At 42.6% G+C, this 13,827-nt stretch overlaps 4 protein-coding genes across 5 annotated transcripts; 2 read left to right on the top strand and 2 right to left on the bottom strand.

Annotated features, from left to right (window-relative positions):
* Window positions 1–525: 525 nt before the first annotated feature.
* On the top strand, window positions 526–3,934 carry LOC105695022 (cilia- and flagella-associated protein 52). The gene is made up of 11 exons (XM_012416238.2): window positions 526–735; window positions 816–1,015; window positions 1,076–1,253; window positions 1,333–1,582; window positions 1,662–1,935; window positions 2,009–2,181; window positions 2,254–2,402; window positions 2,461–2,606; window positions 2,674–2,825; window positions 2,890–3,458; window positions 3,525–3,934. Exons 1-11 carry the CDS (start codon window positions 684–686, stop codon window positions 3,908–3,910), a joined length of 2,529 nt encoding a protein of 842 aa, XP_012271661.1. The 5' UTR covers window positions 526–683; the 3' UTR covers window positions 3,911–3,934.
* A 52-nt stretch (window positions 3,935–3,986) lies between these two features.
* LOC105695026 (autophagy protein 12-like) lies at window positions 3,987–5,055 on the bottom strand. The gene is made up of 3 exons (XM_012416245.1): window positions 4,691–5,055; window positions 4,449–4,585; window positions 3,987–4,376 (listed from the first exon to the last, which is right to left on the bottom strand). Exons 1-3 carry the CDS (start codon window positions 4,929–4,931, stop codon window positions 4,254–4,256), a joined length of 501 nt encoding a protein of 166 aa, XP_012271668.1. The 5' UTR covers window positions 4,932–5,055; the 3' UTR covers window positions 3,987–4,253.
* A 183-nt stretch (window positions 5,056–5,238) lies between these two features.
* Window positions 5,239–7,871, top strand: LOC105695164 (26S proteasome non-ATPase regulatory subunit 12). The gene is made up of 7 exons (XM_012416504.1): window positions 5,239–5,369; window positions 5,761–5,946; window positions 6,020–6,256; window positions 6,336–6,622; window positions 6,704–6,928; window positions 7,000–7,156; window positions 7,243–7,871. The coding sequence occupies exons 2-7, from the start codon at window positions 5,782–5,784 to the stop codon at window positions 7,531–7,533; spliced, it is 1,362 nt and encodes a 453-aa protein (XP_012271927.1). The 5' UTR covers window positions 5,239–5,369; window positions 5,761–5,781; the 3' UTR covers window positions 7,534–7,871.
* Window positions 7,872–9,828: 1,957 nt separating this feature from the next.
* LOC105695178 lies at window positions 9,829–13,700 on the bottom strand. Of its 2 annotated transcripts, none has more exons than XM_012416526.1 (4): window positions 13,446–13,700; window positions 12,692–13,077; window positions 12,391–12,544; window positions 9,829–12,180 (listed from the first exon to the last, which is right to left on the bottom strand). In XM_012416526.1, the coding sequence occupies exons 2-4, from the start codon at window positions 13,019–13,021 to the stop codon at window positions 12,107–12,109; spliced, it is 558 nt and encodes a 185-aa protein (XP_012271949.1). In that variant the 5' UTR covers window positions 13,022–13,077; window positions 13,446–13,700; the 3' UTR covers window positions 9,829–12,106. The 2 variants fall into 2 exon arrangements, with proteins under 2 accessions (XP_012271949.1, XP_012271948.1); XM_012416525.1 differs by having other exon boundaries at window positions 12,391–12,553.
* Between the last annotated feature and the right edge of the window lie 127 nt (window positions 13,701–13,827).

Consider the following 13,827-nt stretch of genomic DNA (forward strand, 5'->3'; position numbering starts at 1 on the left):
TGAAGGCATTGCCCGACAATGGAAACTTGCCAGATGATTGCCTACATCTGTTTTATCGATCTGTAATTAATGGAAATTGATGTTAATGATTTATTTAAGTATTTCTCTATCAGCCGCGCTCTTTCTGATAGTGGGACGATCGACCGATTTCTTGACGCCTTCAGACTCGAAATTACACTTTACGGATCTGGTTCGCCTCCTATCTCGAATGTACGGTGCATCGCATGCAGACTTTTCGACGCTCTGATAAGGGCGAGATTCGCGGTCTACTGATAAGGGGATCCTCTTTTGAATTATTTCCGTCTCGCGCACGTACTCTCCGGAGATGCATCAAGGATTAATTAGCGGAATAAGTGCATTGAGAGTTGTAATTCCAGGAGATAAAACGGAGATTACGATAGTCAATGTAAAAATTATAGTCTTACGGCGTGAGATATGGAAGATTGGGGGGTTGCGATTCGTCGATTCCGTTAGGCCGGTCTGGATACATCAGAAAGTCGGAGCGCTCCACTAGATGCGGGCTCGGGCGTCTTCGGGCGTCTCCGGCGGCCCTCGTGTCTCCATGGCGACGCGACCACGTGTTTGTTCCCAAGCGACGCCGCTTCCCACGCAGCTGTCAAAAGGACTGCCAAGACGTCACCCAGGACGATCCTGAAGGATTCTGTCAATAAACTCGGGTTAAAATGCCAAAGGACATAGGAGAACTGGACCTGGTCGGGATAATATCGTTCGATGGTGATGTGATATAATTTAATAAGCATTTTAATCATGAAGAATTAGAGCAGTCCGAATGGCGAATGAAAATTTCATTTCAGGAGCCACGAAGAATGGATTGCGACTGCACCCCGACCAGGAGCACCTGATATACCCCATGGGGAACAAGGTCACCATAAAAGATATCACCTCGGGGAAGCAGAGTTTCCTGACGGGACACACGAATTTAATTTCGACACTTTGCGTCTCCGTTTGCGGGAAACTCGTCGCTTCCGGTCAGATCAATCATCTCGGGTTTAAGGTATTAATAAAATACATTTCTTATGTAATTTAACGGGTACATGTGGAGTTCTTTTCCCAGGCGATGGTTATCATCTGGGACTATGAGAGTCGGAAGATGCTGGGCAGTTACGAGATCCACAAAGTGAAGGTCGAGGACCTGTGCTTCTCCTGCGATGGTAATTTTTTAATCAGCCTCGGTGGCAGAGACGATGGGAACATTGTCATCTGGGATGTGAACAAGAACGAAGCTATTTGCGGTACGTTCCTAACATTCCTGAAAAACGTTCATTGAAGCCAATAAATATTAAATACAATAATAAAGTTGAATATTTCTAGGCTCTTTTGCGAGCAGCGAAACGTCCGGCAATGCATTCACGATTACAAAGACGAATCTGCGAGACCAATGTTTCGTAACCGGGGGAGAAAACACTCTGAAAGTCTGGAGAATTAATCCCGAGTCGAGGAAGGTTTACGGAATGAACGTAAAGGTGGGGAAATTAAAGCGGTCGATTAATTGCATCGTTATCAACGAAAAGGACGAAGAAGCACTTTGTGGCACCACTTCAGGGGACATCATAAAAGCAAGGTGCTCCAAATAATTTCAGGATGTTGCTCTACTATTAAATGTTAATAATTAATTATTAAACATCAGTCGTTTATGTCAGACTGAACTACTATCGTGATAAGACCTACATGGAGCCTGCTCAACCTCCCATAATGGTTGGCTGTTATTCGAAAATTCCAAAAGATCCAAAAAAAAGAAAAACTGGAGAGGGTGATCTGTATGGTGGCGGAGTGACAAATCTCCTCCTCTTGGAAGACGGAAGAGTTGTGGTTGGTGCAGGAGATGGTACGGTGGAGATTGTCAAAATCCTAGATGCTCCGTTGAACACCAGCACTCAGTCGGTGAAGCTACCGAACACTCCTCAGCTTAAAGCAGTCAGTTACGATTAATTAATTGTCATGAAACTTCCTTCAACAAAGATATTCTGTGAATATATTCTCTTTGCAGTACCAGGCAGAAAACGTTCGCAGTCAAGTGACATCGATGGCTTTGCACAAAGGTGAATTCATTCTCATCGGAACAGTCTTCTGTGAGATTTATCAAATACGTCTGTCAGACTTTGACATGCGCCTCCTGGTTACTTGTCACACCAATACGATATATGACATCGCATTCCCACAGTAAGTAAAAATATAAGAAATTGCCTGTCGATACCTTGTAATGCTTCGATACATAATTTCCATACCTTGCAGTAATTATTCAGAAGTCTTCGCAACGAGTAGTAAAAATGACATCAGAGTCTGGCGACTCGAAACCCAAAAGGAACTTCTCAGGATTTCTGTACTGAATTTTATCTGCACCAGTGTGTGCTTCTCATTCGATGGAGGGATGATAATTTCTGGTACGTTACCTGAAAAAGCAACAAAGAAATTAGAATTAAGAAATAAAATCAATTACAGGATGGAATGACGGACTTATCAGAGCATTTACTCCGCAAACTGGACGATTGATCTTTGCTATCCACAATGCTCACATCAAGGCAGTGTCTGCCATTGTCATTACGATGGATGGCAGGAGGATAGTCAGCGGAGGCTGCGATGGACAGGTATTTAACATTAATATCAATTTACAAATACAAAATAAATTACAATTTAGAACATCTTACCGCTCAGTTAAGGATTTGGAGTATAAGACCTGACGTGCAGCGTCTTGAAGTGATTTTAAAGGAACACAGGGGTCCTATTACCTCATTACACATATCGAACAGCTGCGAAGAAGTAGTCAGCTCCAGTACTGATGGAACATGCATCATCTGGGACATAATGTGAGTATGAAAGACATTTAATATTCCATCGATACCATTTCTAATAACCTCTTCTTGTTTATAGCCGTTGTTCAAGAAAACAAGTCCTGATAGGAAACAACATGTATTTGTCAGCTCGATTTAGCCCCAACGCTGTGCAGATCTTAACATGTGGCACCGATCGTAAGATTGCATACTGGGAGACACTGGATGGTTCCTTGGTGAGAGAGATCGAAGGGTCCAGCGTAGGAGCTCTGAACTGCCTTGACATAAGTGCCGATGGTGAACACTTTATAACTGGGTCCAACGATAGCATTCTGAAGGTTTGGGAATATCACACCGCTGACACCACCCATATCGGGTTGGGCCATGCTGCCATCATCACTGCCTGCAAATTCAGTCCAGATAATAAGCACATTGTGACTGTGAGTGCCGATGGGGCCATTATGATTTGGAGGTGTCCCTTTGTGCCAAGCTTGAACAAAATTAACAAGTCAAAAGATGTTAACAGTGTCAGGTCTAGATCGACTTGCAGTCTTAAGGAAGAGGAATGGAAAAAATTAAAGTTACCTGAACTTGAGAATGGAGGAGAAAATGTTGCAGCTATTAGCTCAAGGTCCGAAGCTGCTGAAAGTGTCAAAGCTATCCATGAAGGTACATAACTGATTGAATTAGATTTAATTGTTACTTTGATCAGATGGTAATACCTAAATCTTTCAGGCGATGCACTGGCTATTCCCTGCAAGTGTGACCCTCTTAAACCTTCTCTAAATTCTTGCAAATGTAAAGGAGAAAATAAGACACCATTCAGTGAAAGAGGATCGGTTAAGTCCAACAAGTCTGTTTCATCAACGTGCTCTAAACTGAACAGAAGTGAAGGCACTGCAAAAAGTAATAAAGTTGTTCCGAGGGAAAAGCTTTTTTGTGCTTGTGCAAATAGTGGGAGACAAGTCAATGATACTCGGAGATTATCTGAATCAAATAGATCTATATCGATTCCTTCAAATAATCATGGTGGTAAAGTAACTTCACCCATTGCAAAGAAACCACCTATAGGAACTTGTAAAGCCCACACTGTGCTAGCATTGACTAATTGTGGAAAATAAATGTATTGAAATTTCGTACATAGATTTAAATGCACGGCGTGGAAGTTTAATGCATCGAACCGAGTACCATCAGGCAAAAAATACAAAAAATTTTTATTTGTACGCTATTGTACAGAATTAAAAATGTCTGTCCTTAACTTACACACATCGGCACATAACTGTAAGAATAAACAGTGATTTTACGCAAGTACACTATTAATTAAATAAAATCTTTTGTAAAACCTTACAAAGAGTAATAATCTTTTTAGATCACATATGGCATGACTTAGCAATGATAACATAACTTAATAAAAGCCTAGTCAACTGTATATATTTATATATTATTCCTCCACAGCAACGGAGATTATCCCCATGCCTGGCTTTTACAATAATGAATAGTTAGGATTCCATTGGTTCCATAACAATCGTAAAGATTCTTCATAGTCTGATCAGGTGCGGGTGCAAAAGTTTGGTTTATGTACAAAAACTGCAACATAAAAAATTAATATTATTGGAAATATTCAAAATCCCTAGCGCAACGTAAATCCTTACCACGTACCAATCTCTCATCAGGATCTAATTTTAAGTATTTACTACAGAACTCGGCAATCTTGGCAATGGTCTGGTCTTGGGCGACGGCCCACTTTTTCTTCTTCATTATCGGCGTATTGCCCGTCGCCTTCATAAATATATCGACTAAACAGTAAAAGAATGCGTGAACAGGCGATAACACAGTACAACGATAGAAAAATCAAAAGGTTTAATTACTCCTATTAAGGTTAGGTTTCCCGTCCGACTTACTTTTCGTTTTGTCTTTTGTGACAGCCTGACTGCCAGCAGCCTCGGGAGGATTAGTTTCTCCGGTATTCGTCTCCGTACTCGGAGGAGGTTCTTCGGTAGCTGAAGCCTCAGGAGTTTCCTCAACTTTCACATTTTCTTCAACCTTTACCTCTTCAACCTTCTCACTCTCCTCGATTTTCCCACTTTCCTCGGAATTCCCGCTCTCTTCCACTGTTATGGGTTCCTCCTCCTTTTCTGCCATCCTATAACCTTTCAATCTAGTCAAACTAAATTCACGCTAAGTACACAAAATTCATTGATTATTTTATTAATCTCAGAGCAAGCGAACATTATTTACATCCTTCGCGAGATCAGCCATCTTCGCCTCCATTTTGAAACGACCGATCACGTGGTTTCTTTTGATACCACTTGAGTTAAATTATTATCTAATAAATTCTATTTTTTAATAAATACAATAAGCAGCTAATACACTATTTAATGCAATACCCACTTAAATAATAGTTTTTCGTTTTGGGCTTTTTTTAGAAATGATTGAAAGTCATTTTTAAGTATATGAAAAATAAACGGTCATTTGGCAATGGTTGACAGGGTTCCCCAAGAAGCTGACAAGTGTGTTTGGTTATTGTTCCCGCTTGTTCGTAAATATTACCGTTAAACGATCATTTTCTTCGCAAAATAAGTGAGTGCTTGCATCAAGAGTGTCATAAAATCATTGCTTACTCAAAAGTTATATATAAATGCAATTTCTTTTCAATTAACATTGGTGCCAATTACACGGTATAACCTCACTTCTTTCGAACTGCATATTTCCTCCGGTGGATCTTTTAACATTAATTCGGTTTTCTTGTTTCTTACTGACCTTTGCCTGTTTTTATTCATGCTTTGTGTGAAAATCTGAGAAAAGGCCAAATATCTGAGGAACAGTCTGTGGTAAAATCTTCAAAACTGCATTGTAATGTCTCTAAAAATGGGCATCAAAAATTCGAACCGAACTAGCTGCTTGAAAAAGAAAACTTTTATAACTATTTCATGTAATCGTACAATGATTAAAGGATTCAATTTTTTAATAGGAGATCTTTGAAGAGTTAAACATGGCAGACGGACCTATAACGGATAATGGGAAGATCATCAAGATGGAGGTAGATTACAGCAGCAATTGCGATACGAAAATCCCAGAATGTAAGAAACTCGCAAAGGAGGGAAAGCTTCATGACGCTCTGGATCAGTTGCTGGTGCTAGAGAAGCTTACAAGAACGGTTTGTCATGCGTTTTTAAGTAAAGAAATTAAATTTAAGAAAAAATCGCAGAAAATTCACAATCGTCTTTCAGGCCGCCGACATGGTATCGACGTCTAGAGTCTTAGTGACCATTGTAGAAATTTGCCTGGAAGCACAAAACTGGTCAGCTCTAAATGAGCACATAATATTACTCTCCAAAAGACGATCTCAGTTAAAGCAAGCAGTGACAAAGATGGTCCAAGAGTGTTGTACATATGTCGACAAGACTCCAAACAGGGAAACCATGATAAAGCTAATTGAAACACTCCGTTCGGTCACCAAAGGAAAGGTAAGTCAACACCGAATGTGTCATAAAATCATTGCTTACCCGGAGATGTCTAAAATATTCAACAACGAAAAATTTACAGATATACGTAGAAGTAGAAAGAGCACGCCTCACCCACCGATTGGCGAAGCTAAAAGAAGAAGATGGAGACGTCAATGGAGCTGCAGCAGTAATGTTGGAGCTGCAGCTAGAGACGTACGGCAGCATGTCTACGAAGGAAATGGCATCCTTAATTCTCGAACAGATGCGACTCTGCCTCGCCAAACAAGACTTCATGCGAACGCAGATCATTGCAAAGAAAATCAATATTAAGTTCTTTGAAAATATTGAAGAAGAAGAAGTCCAGGAATTAAAGTTAAAGTATTATGAGTGAGTACAACTCTGGTGTATCTTATTAGAGTTTGATCAAATGGTTCGATCTGGTATATTTAAAATTATCCTCCATTCCAGTCTAATGATGGAATTGGCCCGACATGAAGGCTGGCACCTGGAATTATGTCGTCACAATCGTGCCGTTCTCGAGACTCCAGCTGTCAGAGATGATCCTAAAAAACGACACGCTGCTTTATCTCGAGCAGTACTCTACCTCATACTGGCCCCGCACGAGCCCGAACAAGCTGACCTTACTCACCGATTGCTCGCTGACAAACTCCTCGATGAGATACCTACATACAAGTATGACCCCTAATAATTTTACCTAAATACATTCCTTAAAAACCCAGATAAAAATACAACTTTACCTCTAGGGAATTGCTGCGACTCTTTGTAAATCCTGAGCTCATCAAGTGGTCCGGTCTCTGTGTGATCTATGAGAGCGACCTGAGAGCCACCGAAGTGTTCTCCTCAGCTACCGAGGAAGGGAAGAAACGATGGACTGAACTCAGAAATCGCGTAGTCGAACACGTAACTATCTAAATTGTTTTCTTTTTCTTAACCTTTCCTGAAAAAGAAGACAGCGGAGGCATTGGAAATATTTCCTTTGATTTCAGAATATTAGGATAATGGCCAAGTACTACACCAAGATCACATTGATTCGCATGGCAGAACTGCTTGATCTTCCTGTCGAGGAGACCGAAGCCTGTCTGTGCAATCTGGTGGAGACCGGTGTGATCAATGCTCGCACCGATAGACCTGCAGGTGTAGTTAAATTCACCGGTAGCCAGGAACCGGCTGCTCTCCTGGACACCTGGGCTGCATCGCTGTCAAAACTGATGGGCTTGCTAAATCATACGACACACTTAATTCACCAAGAAGAGATGTTGGCAGTTGCGCAGTCTTAAGATTAAGTCAGAGCGAAGATAATTGGTAATCAACGTCCTATTCTAATATTCCGCGAGAGAAATAAGATCTATCGAATATTTCCCGGGTTTTCCATTCGCGCAGAATGTATTTACCAGCAGGTGCGTGCTGTTTAATAAAAAAAAAAAGAAGAAAAGAAAAATATGAAAAACCAGGAGAACGAAATGTAAGAAACTCAACGGAGAAGTTCATGTATCGAGACGAGTATTCGCTTTGCAGGTCCACGAGTGAACGAAACGAAAAAGGAAACGCTACTCCCGTTCCTTGCTTTTTAAGTTTACAATTTTATTATAATATATACAAAACATCACAATGAGTAGTCATACGGATTAAGTTTCTTTCTCCCCCAGGGGTGAGATTTCCGCTCTAGGGAATATCTACCAACCTCCGAAACTCTGGAAAAAAAAAAAGTCCGACAGCCCGTCTTTCGCAACGGATAAAAAACGACGCGAGGCGAGAGAAATCCAAAATCTGGGATGGCCGAAGAAAATGCAAATCGAAAATTTGTACGACACATCTTTTTCCTTTTTTTCTCGGTACAGTTAGTAAAATAAGCGCAGGGCCTCTGTACGGATTTCGAGATAAAGCGAGCCAATCGACTCTTGCGGCCCAGTAAAAAGAAAAAGAAAATAAGAATAACGCCTCCCGGTGTTTATTGCACCTAATCAATGCGAAACGCAAAGCTCGTTTACGTTATCCGACCCGAGGAGAAACTTATAGGGGGGAAAGAAAAAAAAAATTATTTTCGCCATTCGATTAACAGAACGAAGCGTGTAATCCTTTCCCTCCCTTTAGTTCCGTTTCAGTATTTTCTTGTTAATTTCCCTTTGCCCGATTTTTGTATCACGCGCCAAAAATCGGAGCAATCCTCGAAAGTAACAATCGGTTTGCATTCCGTCGAAAGTCCGCGAAAATTATCCGCCTCCGTTTACCAAAAAAAAGAAAAAAAACGGGCAAAATTCACACTGTCCGGAAAGGATCTATCAAAACATTTATGAGAAGAGAGAAAAACCAAGATACAAACGAAGGTAAAGGGAAATTAAATGCAAACTCCTTTGTCGCGCTTAAAGCTCCATTTTGTGACGCTTGTCCCATTGCAAACGCGGAATTTCGGCGTCTTAAAACGGAAAACCTCGCGATATGCAGTTTACTTTTTTTTTTTATTAATCCGCCACTGTCAGTCCCTGATGCGATTTTAATACAAAAGGTCGAGGGTTCGTTCTCAAAAAGAAAAGCAAGAAGGAAAACGAAAATGCGTCCGCCGGCTTAAGAAAAAAGATGGCCGCGCCTCTTGCGATAAAAGGAGTTGTACAGTATATCGCTAATTGCAGTTTATACATAAAATTAACCCGCCATTGTCAGTCCCGGATACGATTTTAATACAAAAGGTCGAGGGTTCGTTCTCAAAATGAAAATCATGAAGGAAAAACGATAATGCGTCCGCCGGTTTAAGAAACAAGATGGCCGCGCCTCTTGCGATAAAAGGAGTTGTACAAGGTATCGCTAATCATTAATTTTCATTCTCATGTGTACGCGTACGTGGAGAATCGCACAATGAAACGGCTCGGCAAAATCCGGCGCCGTTTAATAATTATCCCTTCGAGATGTTATCTCGTAGATCGGCCTGGTAAAAATTCAAATACTCGAGAGGAGTGGACAAAATCCCGGAATTGTCGATAATATTACTCGTACATTCCTATCACCCCCCCTCTCTCTCTCTGTAACTGTGTTCGCTTAGTGGTACGTTTAAGGCAGCAGCAGTCTTACCGTAGATATAATTACCGTACAATAGAAAAATATGCCTTGTCTCCGCCTACGTACATCCAGGTTAACGCTAGATTAATTACATATACTTCGGCGCGAGGTACATTCGCGCGGTTTTTGAGCTATTTACATGAACTTACGATTACATCTATTACACCGTTAAGCACTCAACGAACGCCGAAGAGAGTTCCGAAGAGTCTATTCTCTAATCCGATACCTTTTCGATATTTTCATCCTGCTTAGACCCACTAATGGAAGGCCTTAAACGGGCCTTGAGGCGATAACAAAAAAAAACCAAATTAATCATTAAGGTAATGTCAAAGTGACATCCGAGGAGTCAATTGTTCATGAAACATTTCTCCAAACTGAACGCACCGAATCGTTTCAAATTTTACAATGTAATTACGGAGGCCATAAGGAAGGCTCCTCCACCCGTGTAATTTCATATTTTATAACAAATTCTGAAAATATCCATAAACAGATTTATATATGTATATTGAAATTCCACGATTGTCAGGACCTTCCTTGTAGCCCCTGTATTCGCATTATAAAATTTCAAACAATCCGGAGAAAAGTATTATAAACGAGACCGCTTTGTCGCCACTTTGGCATCGCCTTAAGGGATATTAATCGTGATGATTTAGGTATGGTGTCTTAAAAAAAATATCTATATATCCAAAATCAGGTATTAAATGTCGCGAAGGCCCATTCGAGGGGAAATGTATCATCGCGGTTGATTTTAGAAAATTCAGCCCGTTTTGGATGTTCTATAAGACTCACTTCGCGTACATGGAGAGTTTCTAAATCGTTCTCTTCGGCATTCGTCCACCTCCCTGGTGCTCCTTCGTGTTAAAGAGTTCAGGAAACTCTTCCGAATCCTTCGCCAAAGTGCAGGCGATTCTCTCCTCTCGGGTGGGGCCCGCTAAGAGTCCCTATAATCAGTCGATCGTAAGGCACCAAGTGTCGTTTATTAATTTTCTTTTTTTTTTTGTCCCCCTTTTTTCCTTTCTCCTGTTTCTCGGGGTCAAAGTTGACGCTTAAGTCACCTCGCCTTAAGTCCACGACGGAAAAAGAGAGCCCTCGAGAACCGGAAGTGGAAGAGGGAGAGAGAGTTCCGGTTCTCAAGGAGAAGCAAAAGAAACGATCGACCGAGAGAGCCCCGGACTCCGCCACTTTCCTCTACTCCACCGTTACATGCTTTTCCCCTCTGCTGATCATTTGCATAAAATTCAGCAAAAAAAAAGAAGAAGAAGAAGAAAAAGGCGCACTTACTGTTTCTACTTCGAGAAAACAATAATAGAGGATTTGCCGAGAAAATGACTGACGCTTAGGTCGCGACATCGAAGGCGGCTTTTTCTCTTCTTTCTTTTAGTCATGTCCCTGTTTCGACGAAATCTTGTGCACCTAGAACATATCCTTTACTCTATATTAATTCGCTTAGAATAGCACGGGAACTCGAAATACGTCTTGAGTAAAAGGAAACGAGAAGAACTTACCGGAGGGAACTTTGGTCGCGACATTAAAAGCGGCTCTTTTTTTTGGTCATGTCCCTCTCTTTCGACAAAATCCTGCGCAGCTAAAACGTATCTTTTTCCCTCGGCTACTCGTCCGCTCCAAATGTCGCAAAAAAGGCGCAAAGATTCTAAATTTGGCTATTGAAAAAAAGAAAAAAAAAGAATCTCCAGAAAATTCGTTCGACTCGCGCTTCGTTTGCGACACCGAGGGCGGTTTCTTTTGATTATGTCCCGCTGTCGTGGCAAAGCCTTGTGCAGCTAAAATAAGAAGGGAGTAAAAAGAAGAAAAGGAAGGAAAACGCGATAATAGAGTCGACGTCGCGGAAACCAAGACGCTTGTACAGTTAATGCCTACTATTAAGTATACGAGGCGCCGGCCCGTGGCTAACTACGTAAACCTATCTCTATTACATACCTCTATATATATGTGTGTATATATATATACCTATGTATATCCATCGTAACGCGTTATTACATACAATTATCGTAACATAACTGTCGATACATAGCACCAGCCCAATTTGGTATATCGAGGGGCTGCGAAGCAGAGGCCACAGCCATAGCGAACTCATTCGGAGGCTGGACAATAATGTGACCGAGTCAGAAATTCTCCTAGTGGGGCTTGGCTTCCTGGTTATTGTGTGCGATCAATCGGCCTGCATTGTTGCAAGACCCGGTAACAATGAGAAACACTAAACTTCTGCCCAGATCGGTGGAAAAAGGGAAAAATAAAAGAAAAAGGAAATAAAACCAAGCACCGATGCCTCTTAGCCAAAGAAGACCAGAGAGAGGCCAAGTCTGGTTAAGTTTGACAGTTCCGGAGTGACAGGTGCAAGATGACAGAGGCGAAGCACTCTTGACGTTTCCGGACTCGTGGTCGATGAAAAGAGAACGGGAGTAGAGAATAAGAGAGGTCCACCCTGAGCAATGCTCAACGGCACTCTGGGTGCAGCATCGTCACTTATCAGGATGCTGAGGTAATGGGTGTGTTAAACCTCCCAGCCTGAAAACTGCTGTTCTCGTATTCTAATGAATCGCGAACAAAATCTACCCCACTCTGGTTTTTAACGTGCCGCGAGGCAATCGAGCCAGCTGGAATAAACTTATTGCATAACTCTCATCGGCCTTGCCAGCGCGCGCGTCGTACCTGCTCTCTTGTTGCCTCTGAAATTGCTCACCGTTGTTGCCAGGGTGTGTTCCACTTCCTGCTGACCAATGCTACTGCCCTTCGAAGGCGAACAGACAACGGAGAAGCCTGGAGTGGTCCAAGAGTGGTTCAGGGCTTGCCACGTGCCATCTCACTGGCCTCCGTCGTGCTGCTTGGTGCTGTTCCACAACATGGCTTTGCATCTAAAATGAATAACTTTTGAGGAACTAATTTCAAATAATAATTTTAAATATAGACGTATATAAATTTCTACTTTGTAAGAGGACAAAGGAAGACACCAGCCTATCTTTTACATGCATAGTACCACCAGCCGCTCCTGAGATTGGCTTTGAAACTTATCGGATTAGTTTGAATATATTGAAAGAAATTACTATTCGTAACAAATGGTTTACCATGGATGCCTGCCTGTTGAAGCAACGCAACTGCTTCGGCGTATGAAGGAGGCGGCAGCTCACTGGGTCCCTGACCCTGAGTGATCGCATCGTATGATGGCGGTCCAGGAGTTCCTGTTCCAGATCCACTCACACCTTGAGCACCCGCCAGTTCCTGTAAGTGCTGTTAATCGATTAGATTTTTTGCAGCCCTTTAAATCATGAATCTCCATTTGCCATGTATTACTGACATGTTCCATGAACTATGGAGTAATTCGATCGAATTGAGCATCTAATATGTTAAACTTTCAGTGTGCCTCACCCTGAATAGCTGTCGCTGATGAAAGAGCATCTGGATGACAGACTTTCGCCTGAGATAAAGCATGCATCTGACCGCGACCATCAGCCCGGAGCAAATGAAGATCGGCCCGACGAGCCACATGTGCCCCAGGTTGGAGAAGACGTATCCATCCGCCACGTCACCCAGGGCGAGGATCGTAATCGCCGAGCCCATGGTAAAGAGCACCACGCTTAGGGCGAGATAACTATAGCTCGTGCAATCGCAGCTGCCAAAGGTGCTTGGTTCCTCATAGCGCTCCTCTATCTGGCGCAGCCTACTCGACAGGAACGGACTTTCGAAGACAGTGGCCATATTTTCACGCCAAGAGCCATACAAGTGACGCTGCCATCGACGCTTCCTCCTTTCCCCTGGAATTAAATAGATCTTAAGAAATTAAAAAGCTAATGCCTTAAAAATGACAATGCAAATCAACCTCGCGAAGCACTCTGAATCTTATCCCTCGTTAACAAGAAACACGAAGAGACAAAGGAATGTAAGCGTCTCGAGCAATGGACCTCGTCGCAGGGTAAACTAAATAAAGAGGAACAAAGTGTCGCAGTCATCGCCGCGGATCTTCCTGGAGATGTTTCGAACTCTAGAGATTCAAAACAGGGTGAAATAAGGACAAAACCGGCAGTGACGAGATCTATTCGGGGTTTTGGTTAGGGACGCTTCGGGTTCTCCAGAGGCTTCGCTCTGACGTTTCAGCCGCGGATAGATAATTCTCGGGGCAGACCTTGAAAACCAACGGAGGATAAACCGAGCGCAGGCGGCGAATGAAAGAGCGGTCAACCGCCGATGAGCTATTCGCACCCCGAAGGCATAATCGCAGCTGGAGCTCTGCGACGCTGCGGCGACGTTGATCCGCTTGTTTGGGACTACGCGCCGCCCTTCGCACACTTTTAGGTTAGTAAGCACCGACCCCTAGCACCTACGCGGCTGTGACAGGTGCCGGACAGGTACGCGATATACGTGACGACCCGCGATCCCCGTTCCGCGCTGTTCCGCGCTGTTCCGCGCTTTCAAAGCGCCTCCACCGTTGTTCCACGGTTCCGCAGTTCCGCATAACGGTGCGTTTCAAAACTCACAGAAAGTCATCCTCAACAGCGCCAGCGACT

The sequence above is a fragment of the Orussus abietinus genome, unplaced genomic scaffold, assembly GCF_000612105.2.
Source record: "Orussus abietinus isolate OABI.00-Male unplaced genomic scaffold, Oabi_2.0 scaffold35, whole genome shotgun sequence".
Lineage (NCBI taxonomy): Eukaryota > Metazoa > Arthropoda > Insecta > Hymenoptera > Orussidae > Orussus > Orussus abietinus.